The following is a 12,145-nucleotide window of genomic DNA, read 5'->3' as shown; positions in this document are numbered from 1 at the left end:
CTTCAGCTGCCAGTATCTAGTTTAACAGAGGAATTTAAATGTACCAAGGTCAGGACAGAGCTGTTGTTATCTGGGAGTAAGGACGTGGTAGTTAGGAGTGTGGTTCCAAATCCAACCAAGGGGAGGAAGTGGAACCCAAGATCGGCAGTTCAGGAGGCAGAGGCAGCTCTTAGACATGCAGAGATTGTAGGTAATGTTCAGTTTGGCCGGGGAGGCCTGGGGCTTGGCTCAGGCAAAGCAGTATGGAATAAAGCAGGTCCCAAAGATAAAAGAAAGCTGGTTGTAGAACAGATATGTAGACAGGAGGAGATATTAAGGGGTGCAAAGGTAGTGGCCCAGGCTAAACAGGGACAGTGGTTGAATTGGGAAAGTGTAGAGAAGAGGAAGCTTATCATAGGGCTTAGGAGGTTATTCACTGAGTGCTGATCCTTTCTCTAGAGCACAAACTTCTTGTGGTTATTTGAACTGTTTGCACGAACAAGAAGAGTGAAAATGAGATTGTCTCTGTTAATGTGCGTTTTGAATCAACTAAACTTTACATCACTTCACAGAAACTCTGCCCCCCAATAGTGGACACTGACACAGACACACCACCGCACAAGTATAAATGTTTAAAAAGGGTTAAAGCCGACACACGATTAATCTGCCTTTAAATGAAAAATATGCATTTTTGGTTTTGGGGTGAAATGTCCCTTTAATGGTTCAGGTCAGTTGTGATGAATCAACATCCTGTTCTGTCTGAACCAAACATGAGAACAAACATGCAGCGTCCACAGAAATATTGAGAATGATTCTTCATTGATTATTAATGACATGTTCTGCATCACTGTAAATATCACACATGACTTCATACAACAGACTGATGTGACTTTACTGCATCACTTCTTCTTTATGTGTCTTTATTCAACTCACCAAATAAACACTATGTGGTCATAAGTATGTGGACAGCCCCAGGTCCAAATCAAAACATCCATGAGACAAGTCCGATTCAAACTGGTCACATCCTTCGGTCCCTGTGGTGTCTGTCTTCAGATTTATCAGCCTCTCATCAGACATTAAAGGAGCCTCTCTGATCGACCAGCTGCTGCAGGTTCTGTCTGACGTCACCAAAGTACTGCTGAATCTCACACCACTGCCTGCTGTATCTGTGCTCATAATACGCCTCAAAGTATTTGTCATAGCTGCCGAAAGGATGCATATCATAGAGTTTTGAATCTTCATCCACATAAAATTTACCTTCAGGGACCAAGACGTGAGTCATCCGTTTCATGGAAGACTTTTCCTCGATCATCTCCTTGTGCTTCCTGAACAGCGGGTCAATGTCGCTCTGGTATACTGAGAGGATTCTCTCCACAGGGTCGCAGGTTTGAATCCCTCTGAGTCTCACCAGGTGAATCAGCATCTGGACGTGGAAGGCTGCCCCGTTCACCCAGGCCTTCAGAGCCGGAGACGTCATGTGTCCGTCCTTCACCATGGAGTTCTTCAGCTTGGTGAGGGCGGCGCTCAGCTGGCACTCGATCCGGCTGATGTTGCTCCTCAGTTCGTCGTCGTCGTTGATGTGCATCATGCATCTCTTCAGGCACTCGTCGATCTGGTCCCAGACCTCAGACGCTTTCTCCTCAGCAAACACACATCGCAGAGCGTCCTTCGTGCTCTCCTCAGGTGGACTGAAGGTAATGACATCGATGAAGACGGCGACAGCCAGCGCTCCGAGGCCCGCCAGTTGAGGAGCTGTCTCCAAGCCAGCCAGCTTGTCCACCAGGTTCTTGATCAAGTCTGCAGCGACATCACCCGCCTCCATTTTCCTCGTCTCGTAGTGTTGCCTCAGGTTGTCTGAAGACTCAAGACTGGTGAACATCTTGATGCTCCTGCTGACTCTCAGATCTGGACCCTTGTCAAGCTGCTTCAGAAAACGTTCCAGTCGTTCCCTCTCAATCTGCTTCATACGCTCCCTTTCTTCACTCAAAAAATTACCCATCGTCTTGTTTCAGGGTCGGCTCAAAGATGGAGGTTGTAGTGTTCTGTGTAACAATGAAACACACACAACAACACAGTGAAGATTTCCATCTGAATTATTTTAGAACCTTGTTTCTGCAGTGTCACAGCTCGTCTCATATTTATTTCTATTCTATTTCTTAAACAGAACATAAGTTAAACCAGTGCAACATAAAGAGTGTAAATCAGTGACATCAGCAGCGTTCTGTGTTGTTTGAGTGTAAAGTGACGTGTGATGAACAAAGAAAATGACACCAAAGAAAAAACTATATCAGAGAACAGACCATACCTCCAGGCCGAGAGAGAAACTGACTGACTCCAGCAGCTGATACATATATCTGAGCAGCAGCAGCAGCAACACAGGCAGTGTGAGTTAATTAATGATGCACTTCCTGTTTCCCTCCTTAAAGGAAAAGGCAACCCAAACGGGAAGGCAAGAGGGCGGTCACAACATTCACTGAAGCTCTGTGTTTGTCCTCATGTTGAGGCGACATGAATGAAGTCATACAGAGACACAGGAAGCACAGCTGGGTGTGACATCACATGACCTGGGACCTGTTAGCTTTAGCTTCAGTTCAGACTCTGAATACTTCACTGCAGACAGGTGACAGAACTGAGATCAGCTGTAACAGATGAGTCCTGTTGATCAGAGGGTGAAGTGGTGAACAGGTCAGAGGGTGAAGTGGTGAACAGGTCAGAGAGCAGTTTTTACCTGATATGAGCTCAGAGAGACTCGTCCAGACATGATCTCAGCTCCAGTTTGTGTCTAACGGGTATTTTCTGTCCGTTGTCTCACTGATGTCTGAAAGTGAAAGTAAACCTAGGGTTAGGATTAGATGAACTCCAACAGAGCGATGGCGCCCCCTGCTGCTGCTCAGCTGCACTACAGCACAGTGGATCTGTCAGAGCACTGTTGGTGGTGAGATCCTTCCAGTGTAGACCAGATGAGATCCCCCGGTGAGAAGTGTGAGTGTTGTTGTGATAATACTGCAGATATTCTGTGGTTATTATCACACTCTTTGGAGGAGACACGGTGGGAACAGTGAACAAGTGAATGGAAAAATGGAGGGATGAGTGGAGGATGAAAGGGTTAAAAAAATCGAGAGAAATTCAAGTGTGAATCAGAATATACAAGATTCAGATTCTGCTCGTTTAGGTTTCAGATTTCTGCACCAGTGATGTCTCTTCAGTCATTGATGATGTCATTTCAGTCACGCCAACTTTATTGACAAGGTATGTGAACACATGACACCAATCTTATATCAAGGCAACAATCACCAACAACATCCGACGTCTGTGTTCAGCTGTTCTGCAGACTGTAACCACACAGTGCAAGAGAATGAATACTGAGGGGGCAGTGTAATAGATTACATTTATTCAGCTGATGTTTGTATTCAAAGTGACTTATTTAACCACGCAGATACATCCAACAAGAATCATGCTAAACACATTTGTCTGCACACACACACTGTGACGACACACAGCTGGTTAAATATCAGTTACATTCACTGTCCTCTGATCATCAGTGATGTCTTCACTGTTCCACTGTCATCTGTACATTAGCTGTCAGCCTTTAGCCATCAGCCTTCAGCTGGTAGCCATTAGCTTTTAGCCTTTGTTTTTTTAAGCTGTTTCTGTTGCTGAATCAGTTTGACATCCTGATTATCGACCGTCTGTCTCAAATTACTTTTTTATTTTTCCTTTGATAATATTTCTTCACGTAGTGACAGAGTGGGTTTCATGCTAACTCTGACAGTGTGACGGACCATCGCAAAGGGGCGGGGCTTAGCAAAGGGTCAGTTATGCTTTTTAATTGCTTGTTTGCCATCATGTGACTATTATGATATGCAAAATTCAGATGGAGGACAGGAAGTGATGAAGCCATGTACTGTGGTGTGAGCTGGTTACAGAGGAACATGACGACATCAGAGTGTTGGATGAACTTGGTGGCAGCTCGTATCATCAGAGAAGTTAAACTCATGGTTCATGTGATCCATTAAAATGGAGAAAAGTGATTTTTCTATATTTTAATAAAGCTGCCTTTGGTTTAATTTATTCTTTCAAGCTTTATTCCTTCTCGTCTTACCTGAGTTCTGTTGTATGTTTGTGCTCCATAGATTTACTTGCAAACTACAACTGTTTAGTAAGTTAAAGATGCGTTGCTGCTAACGACAGCTTGAAGTGGCGATGAGGTCTTAAAGTTTTTTGGAAGGTCTTAAAAAAGTCTTAAAAAGGTATTGAAATTAACCTCAGGATCCCTGAATATACCCTGGACAGGAGCGTAGCTATGTTTCCCGGGTTCTATGTTCCCCACTTACACAAAAAAGGTTCTATGTTTCCTGGGTTTTTTTAGTAAGCGAGAAACCCTTTTTGGTTGAGTGGGGAACATAGAACCCGGGAAACATAGGAATGACCCCACTTGCTAACATTAGCCAACTTTGGCTACTATTTTCTACTTGTTAGGTCAACTGTTCCGTTAGCTAACAATACTGGCTAATATTAGCTAACTTTAGCTGCTATTTTATAGATCAATTGTTTTCAGAGGTCTGTCTGGTGAGTTGTTGTTAACAATCTGGGTCATGGCCTAAGTCACAGACAAGTCGTCACAGTACATTGTGATTATATCCAACTCAAAGTGTGTTGAGTTTAATGCTTTAATGTTTAAGTTTGACATTAGCTGACTTAGCTCCTTCAGACACAAGTTGTTTTTTTATCCACGTGCTGCTGTTTTTTTTCCCCCTTCACCTCTTTACGTCTTATTTTCAGGACGTAGCAGCCTTAGTTGTTTTTTCCTGATCTGACTGATTGCACAGTCGTAAACAGCACAAATCATAAGCATGTTTGGAGTTAGTCGTCTCTGCCTCGAGTTACCTGCCCTCCATCTGGACAGTGCACCACTGTATGATGTCATATGCATCAGCAGCTATTGTTGTTAGTGTTTGAACTGGTCTCTCCCAACCAGAGAACCAACCAGTGATGTGTACTGGTTGTTTTGGGAAAGGTGATGGAGAGAAGCGATTCCCTTTTGTTGCCGTGATGTAGAGTGATTTATGGAGATCCAACATCCTCCCATGAGGATGCAGTGTGGTGGAGGTAAGGAGATACATTAAAGGAGCCTCTCTGATCGACCAGCTGCTGCAGGTTCTGTCTGACGTCACTGAAATACTGCTGACTCTCACACCTCTGCCTGTCGTACCTGTGCTCATAATACACCTCAAAGTATTCGTCATAGGTGTTTCTGGGATCTATAACGTGGCCCATTGAGTCTTCATCAAACAGGTAGTGAACAGGTTGGTCAAATAAAACCACCACTCTCATGTAGCATTTTTTCCTGATCATCTCCTTGTGCTCCTTGAACAGTGTGTCCAGGTCGCTCTGGTATACTGAGAGGATTCTCTCCACAGGGTCGCAGGTTTGAATCCCTCTGAGTCTCACCAGGTGAATCAGCATCTGGACGTGGAAGGCTGCCCCGTTCACCCAGGCCTTCAGAGCCGGAGACGTCATGTGTCCGTCCTTCACCATGGAGTTCTTCAGCTTGGTGAGGGCGGCGCTCAGCTGGCACTCGATCCGGCTGATGTTGCTCCTCAGTTCGTCGTCGTCGTTGATGTGCATCATGCATCTCTTCAGGCACTCGTCGATCTGGTCCCAGACCTCAGACGCCTTCTCCTCAGCAAACACACATCGCAGAGCGTCCTTCGTGCTCTCCTCAGGTGGACTGAAGGTAATGACATCGATGAAGACGGCGACAGCCAGCGCTCCGAGGCCCGCCAGTTGAGGAGCTGACTTCAAGTCAGCCAGCTTGTCCACCAGGTTTTTGATCAAGTCTGCAGCGACATCACCCGCCTCCATTTTCCTCGTCTCGTAGTGTTGCCTCAGGTTGTCTGAAGACTCAAGACTGGTGAACATCTTGATGCTCCTGCTGACTCTCAGATCTGGACCCTTGGGGAGTCGCTTCACAAAATTTTCCAGTTCTTCCTTTTCCCTCTCCTTCAAACGCTCCTCTATTTTGCTCAACAAGTCACCCATTGTCTTGTTTCCAGAGTCGGATCAAAGATGGAGGTTGTAGTTTTCTGTGTAAACCTGAAACACACACAACAACACACAGTGAAGTTTTCCATCTGAATTACCGTAGAAAGTTGTTTAAACATTCACTGACGCTTTGTATTTCTCCTCATGTTGACGCAGCTCAAGTTCACACCTTACGACTTGTTGTCGTGCTGTTCACACGACACAACCTGCTGTCTTTAATCGGGAGTCTGGAAGTTGCCACATTACACACAGTACACATTCAAAGATATTTCACTAGGAGGAGTCCACATGAGTCTGTCATGATGACTCGGGGTTGGGGGAGTGCTAACGAAATATTATCAAAGTCAGAAAGTGACAAAGCAACATTCTGAGTGAGATATTAGCATAAAATCATACAGAAACATTTTGTGCAATAGTCCACCTTCCACCCTCTCTCCCTCCCTGTCAAACTGCTCTGCAGAAGTACACACTCTGTAGTACAGTGAGTCTGGATTCCGACAGGAGTAACAGAGTGACAGAGAGTGAAGTGGTGAACAGGTCAGAGAACGAAGTGGTGAACAGGTCAGAGAGCGAAGTGGTGAACAGGTCAGAGAGTGAAGTTCAATTCAATTCAGTTCAGTTTTATTTATAAAGCCCAATATCACAAATCACAATTTGCCTCACAGGGCTTTACAGCATACAACATCCCTCTGTCCTTATGACCCTCACAGCTGATCAGGAAAAACTCCCCAAAAAAACCCTTTAACGGGGAAAAAACGGTAGAAACCTCAGGAAGAGCAACTGAGGAGGGATCCCTCTTCCAGGACGGACAGACGTGCAATAGATGTCGTACAGAACAGATCAGCATAATAAATTAACAGTAATCCATATGACACAATGAGACAGAGAGAGAGAGAGACAGAGAGACAGAGAGAGAGAGAGAGAGAGAGAGACAGAGAGAGAGAGAGAGAGAGAGACAGAGACAGAGAGACAGAGAGACAGAGAGAGAGAGAGAGAGACAGAGACAGAGAGAGACAGAGAGAGAGAGAGAGAGAGAGAGAGAGACAGAGAGAGACAGAGAGACAGAGAGAGACAGAGACAGAGATGCAGGTAATGACAGTAGCTTACAACAACATTAATGAAAGTAATAATATTATAGTTATAGTTCTGGCTACTGTGGTACAATATGTTGAAAGTATGTATTAATATCTGGCAGTATACATGTGTGACAATAGTCATATGTGTATAATAACAGTAGAAGTATGACTAATGACTAATGATGGCAGCAGCAGCAGGAGGCATCTGGCAGGACCACGGCAGCAGCACAACCACACACGTCACACTGTCCAGGCACCGCTGTGATATGAGTTAATCTGAGAGACAGTGGAGCACAAAGGCTCCGGAGAAGAAGCCGAGTTAGTGACATCCACAATGGCCGAGTTAGCAAGATGCAGTAATAGAATACGAGAGAGAGAGACAGAAAGAGAGAAAAGGAGAGAAGGTGCCCGGTGTATTATAGGGGGGTCCTCCGGCAGACTAGGCCTAAGTCAGCCTAACTAGGGGCTGGTACAGGGCAAGCCTGAGCCAGCCCTAACTATAAGCTTTATCAAAGAGGAAAGTCTTAAGTCTAGTCTTAAATGTGGAGACGGTGTCTGCCTCCCGGACCGTAACAGGAAGATGATTCCACAGGAGAGGAGCCTGATAGCTGAAGGCTCTGGCTCCTGATCTACTTTTGGAGACTTTAGGGACCACGAGTAACCCTGCGTTCTCAGAGCGCAGTGTTCTGGTGGGATAATATGGCACTATGAGCTCTCTAAGATATGACGGAGCTTGACCATTTAGAGCTTTATAAGTTAACAGTAGGATTTTAAATTCAATTCTGGATTTTACAGGGAGCCAGTGCAGAGAAGCTAAAACAGGAGAAATATGGTCTTGTTTCTTAGTTCCTGTTAGTACACGTGCTGCTGCATTCTGAATTAGCTGGAGAGTTTTTAAGGACTTACTAGAGCTACCTGATAATAGAGAGTTACAGTAATCCAGCCTTGAGGTAACAAAAGCGTGGACCAATTTTTCTGCATCTTTTCGGGTCAGGATAGGCCTAATTTTCGCAATATTACGCAGATGAAAAAATGCAGTCCATGAGGTTTGTTTTAAATGAGAATTAAAAGACAAATCTTGATCAAATATTACTCCGAGGTTTCTTACGGTAGTGCTAGAGGCCAGAGCAATGCCATCTAGAGAAACTATGTCATCAGATAAAGAGTCTCTGAGTTGTTTGGGGCCAAGAACAATAACTTCAGTTTTGTCTGAATTTAACATCAGGAAATTGGTGCTCATCCAGGTTTTTATGTCTTTAAGGCAGTTATGGAGTTTAGTTAATTGATTACTTTCTTCTGGCTTCATCGATAAATACAACTGTGTATCATCCACATAACAATGGAAATTTATAGAGTGATTTCTAATGATGTTACCTAAAGGAAGCATATATAGAGTAAATAGGATTGGTCCGAGCACAGAACCTTGCGGAACTCCAAAACAAACTTTGGTACGTAAGGATGATTCATTATGAACGTCAACAAACTGAAAACGATCAGATAAATAAGATTTAAACCAGCTCAGTGCAGAACCTTTTAGGCCAATTAAGTGATCCAGTCTCTGCAGTAGAATTTGATGGTCAATTGTGTCAAACGCCGCACTAAGATCTAATAAAACAAGTACAGAGACGAGTCCTTTGTCTGAAGCAATCAGAAGGTCATTTGTAATTTTAACTAGTGCTGTCTCAGTGCTATGATGCACTCTAAATCCTGACTGAAATTCCTCAAATAAATTATTATCATGGAGAAAATCACACAGCTGGTCTGCGACTACTTTCTCAAGGATCTTTGACATAAAGGGAAGATTAGATATTGGTGAAGTGGTGAACAGGTCAGAGACTTGTCCAGACGTGATCTCAGCTCCAGGTTGTGTGTGACGGACTGAACAGAGTGATGCTGCAGATGTGTTTTCATCAGCCCCACCCTCACCCTCAGCTGCACCATTAAAGAGACATGAACACATTAATGCATCAATAATCACAAGCCAACACTGTGATATAAACATTACTGTGAGATGGGCCACTCTATATCAGGATGTTAATACTTTTATTAAAGAACTGAGAAAAGGAAAGGATGACATCATGACGATGTCATGTTTCAGACCTGGACAAGTTGTGTCAAAGCACACACAAGATCAAGGTGAGTTTGCGTGAAAAGACAATCAAGGCTGACACGATTCAGACTCTAAACATCCCCAATACCCAAACTATTCCGTGTCAAGAAACCCAGAAGGCCAGAACAAGTTGGAGTCAAAATACGCATGAGATCGTTATAAGTCTAATTTGAGTCAAAACACCAACAAAACAATCAGAATCAAATAAACCAAAACGAGCCTGAGTCACCAGGGCCCTATTTCTGTCCCTGTGGTGTCTGTCTTCAGATTTATCAGCCTCTCATCAGACATTAAAGGAGCCTCTCTGATCGACCAGCTGCTGCAGGTTCTGTCTGACGTCACCAAAGTACTGCTGAATCTCACACCACTGCCTGCTGTATCTGTGCTCATAATACGCCTCAAAGTATTTGTCATAGCTGGTGTTATAATCCAGGATATACCACTTTGAATCTTCATCCACCAGATATCTATTATTTGGGGCCATGAAGTAAGGCTTCTCTCTCAGACTGCACTTTGCCTGGATCATCTCCTTGTGCATCTTGAACAGTGTGTCCAGGTCGCTTTGATAAGCCCAGAGGAGTTCTTCCACAGGGTCGCAGGTTTGAATCCCTCCGAGTCTCACCAGGTGAATCAGCATCTGGACGTGGAAGGCTGCCCCGTTCACCCAGGCCTTCAGAGCCGGAGACGTCATGTGTCCGTCCTTCACCATGGAGTTCTTCAGCTTGGTGAGGGCGGCGCTCAGCTGGCACTCGATCCGGCTGATGTTGCTCCTCAGCTTGTCTCTGCTTTGAATGTTCATCATGCATCTCTTCAGGCACTCGTCAATCTGGTCCCAGACCTCAGATGCCTCCTCCTCAGCAAACACACAACGCAGAGCGTCCTTCGTGCTCTCCTCAGGTGGACTAGATGAAACAATATCGATGACAATGACAATGGAGAGCGCTCCAAGGCCCGCCAGTTCAGGAGCTGGTGTCAAGTCACCCAGCTTGTCCGCCAGGGTCTCGATCCAGTCAGCAGCGCTTTTGCCAGTCTTCTTTTTCCTCTTCTCATAGTGTTGTCTCAGATTGTCTGAGGAAGTAAGACCGGTGAACATCTCAATGTTCTTGTTGACTCTCAGATCTGGACCTTCGGCCAGTTGCTTCACAAAATGCTCCAGAAAGTTACTCTCGATCTCTCTCATGTGCTCCTCACTAATGGTCGGATTACAAAACACATTACCCATCTCCTTGTTTCAGGATCAGGTGACAGATGGAGGTTGTAGTTTTGTGTAACACTGCAAAAAAAAAAAACCCACAACAACAGTGAAATTTGTCATCATGATCTTTAAACATTGTCTCTACGTCAACTGAAGCTTTGTATTCCACCTCATGATGAAGCAGCGTCCATGAGGTTGTGGTCAAAACTATCACAGTGTTTGGGGGGTAAAGAAACCCCAGAACAAGTTCATGGTATTAAATTCGCGTTTTTCTGGACTAATGTAAGCTGCTAACGTTAGCATGTCCACCAAACCAGCTTAACACCTACAGTTGTAATGTAGCGTTACGTTTACTTCAAATCAAAGAATGTAAAATGAGCCCGCTCCATTAGAGGTAAAAATCCAGATCTAAGAGACTATTCTTATATAATGTTGGCATGACCTGAGACCTGTTAGCTTTAGCTTCAGTCCTTTGGGTTTGGTCTCAGCCTATTAGCTTAAGCCTCAGTCTGTTAGCATGATATACTGACTTCAGACATGTTAGCTTTAGCCTCAGTCTGTCAGCAAGATATTTAATGACCTGAGACATGTTAGCTTTAGCATCAGTCTGTTAGCTTTAGCCTTGAACTGTTGGCATGACATCATGACCTGAACCTATTGGCTTTGACCTCAGTCTGTTAGCATGATATCATGACCTGGGACCTGTTAGCTTTAGCCTCAGTCTGTTAGCATGACATCATGACCTGGGACCTGTTAGCTTTAGCCTCAGTCTGTTAGCATGACATCATGACCTGAGACCTGTTGGCTTTGACCTCAGTCTGTTAGCATGACATCATGACCTGTTAGCTTTAGCCTCAGTCTGTTAGCATGATACCATGACCTGGGACATATACATACATATATATATATATATATATATATATATATATATATATATATATATATATATGTATATACATGTATACCAAAATACAGAATATACAAACTTTTAAGGCCTTTTTGAGGGTTTGGATCTACCCCTCTGTCTCTAACACACACCCACGTCTTAAATCAAGCATGATGTCACGTACAATACGTAGCCACCAGGTTCTTAAAAACAAGCAACACAAGAAGTGATACAACTGATCAGTTAAATAAAATAATCAAACATGAGGACTTGCTGATCTTCATAAGCAAATCAAATTTATTTATGTAGGACATATAAAAACACCAGCATTTGACTAAAGTGCTGTACAAATTAAAATAATTACACGTAAATATACAGAATTAAAATAGGCACAAGAAATAAACAAACTCATAGAATAGAAATATATGGCAATACATTTTAAGATATGTTTATTTTACTATTTAGTTTATATAAATTTCAAAGAGGTGCATTTGATTTGATGTAATATAATTTTGAATATACAAATTCAAACTCTTATTTTTTTATTTCTTTTTGCCGCAGGCTCGTCTTCAAACTATAACAGGTTATAAAACCGATTCATATCTGCTCTTATTAAATATTTTCATATTAACAATAATGTCTCTGTGAATAAAGCTGAACAGGTTACAGACCTGAGATCAGCTGTTAAGGATGATTCCAGTAGTTGTTGATCAGAGAGTGAAATGGTGAACAGGTCAGACAGTGAAGTGGTGAACAGATCAAAGAACAGTTTTTACCTCAGCTTAGAGAGACTTGTCCAGATGTGATCTCAGCTCCAGTTTGTGTGTGATGGACTGAACAGAGTGATGCTGCAG

At 43.5% G+C, this 12,145-nt stretch overlaps 2 protein-coding genes across 3 annotated transcripts; both read right to left on the bottom strand.

The window, feature by feature from the left end:
- Positions 1-867: 867 nt before the first annotated feature.
- On the bottom strand, positions 868-2,809 carry LOC117268615 (uncharacterized). Of its 2 annotated transcripts, none has more exons than XM_033645216.2 (2): positions 2,708-2,809; positions 868-2,021 (listed from the first exon to the last, which is right to left on the bottom strand). In XM_033645216.2, exon 2 carries the CDS (start codon positions 1,976-1,978, stop codon positions 1,049-1,051), a length of 930 nt encoding a protein of 309 aa, XP_033501107.2. In that variant the 5' UTR covers positions 1,979-2,021; positions 2,708-2,809; the 3' UTR covers positions 868-1,048. The 2 variants fall into 2 exon arrangements, with proteins under 2 accessions (XP_033501107.2, XP_033501106.2); XM_033645215.2 differs by lacking the exon at positions 2,708-2,809 and adding an exon at positions 2,285-2,683.
- A 1,072-nt stretch (positions 2,810-3,881) lies between these two features.
- On the bottom strand, positions 3,882-12,115 carry LOC144458610 (uncharacterized). The gene is made up of 2 exons (XM_078161380.1): positions 12,068-12,115; positions 3,882-6,075 (listed from the first exon to the last, which is right to left on the bottom strand). Exon 2 carries the CDS (start codon positions 6,019-6,021, stop codon positions 5,044-5,046), a length of 978 nt encoding a protein of 325 aa, XP_078017506.1. The 5' UTR covers positions 6,022-6,075; positions 12,068-12,115; the 3' UTR covers positions 3,882-5,043.
- Positions 12,116-12,145: the final 30 nt, after the last annotated feature.

The sequence above is a fragment of the Epinephelus lanceolatus genome, chromosome 18 (genome assembly GCF_041903045.1).
Source record: "Epinephelus lanceolatus isolate andai-2023 chromosome 18, ASM4190304v1, whole genome shotgun sequence".
NCBI lineage: Eukaryota > Metazoa > Chordata > Actinopteri > Perciformes > Serranidae > Epinephelus > Epinephelus lanceolatus.
Note: the sequence above shows the minus strand (reverse complement) of the source record. Positions and strands in the feature narration are given on the sequence as shown.

What these genes read in the sequence shown, in the direction of transcription:
- LOC117268615 (XM_033645216.2), bottom strand. Translation starts at nt 1,978, where the DNA reads ATGGGTAATTTTTTGAGTGAAGAAAGGGAGCGTATGAAGCAGATTGAG.
- LOC144458610 (XM_078161380.1), bottom strand. Translation starts at nt 6,021, where the DNA reads ATGGGTGACTTGTTGAGCAAAATAGAGGAGCGTTTGAAGGAGAGGGAA.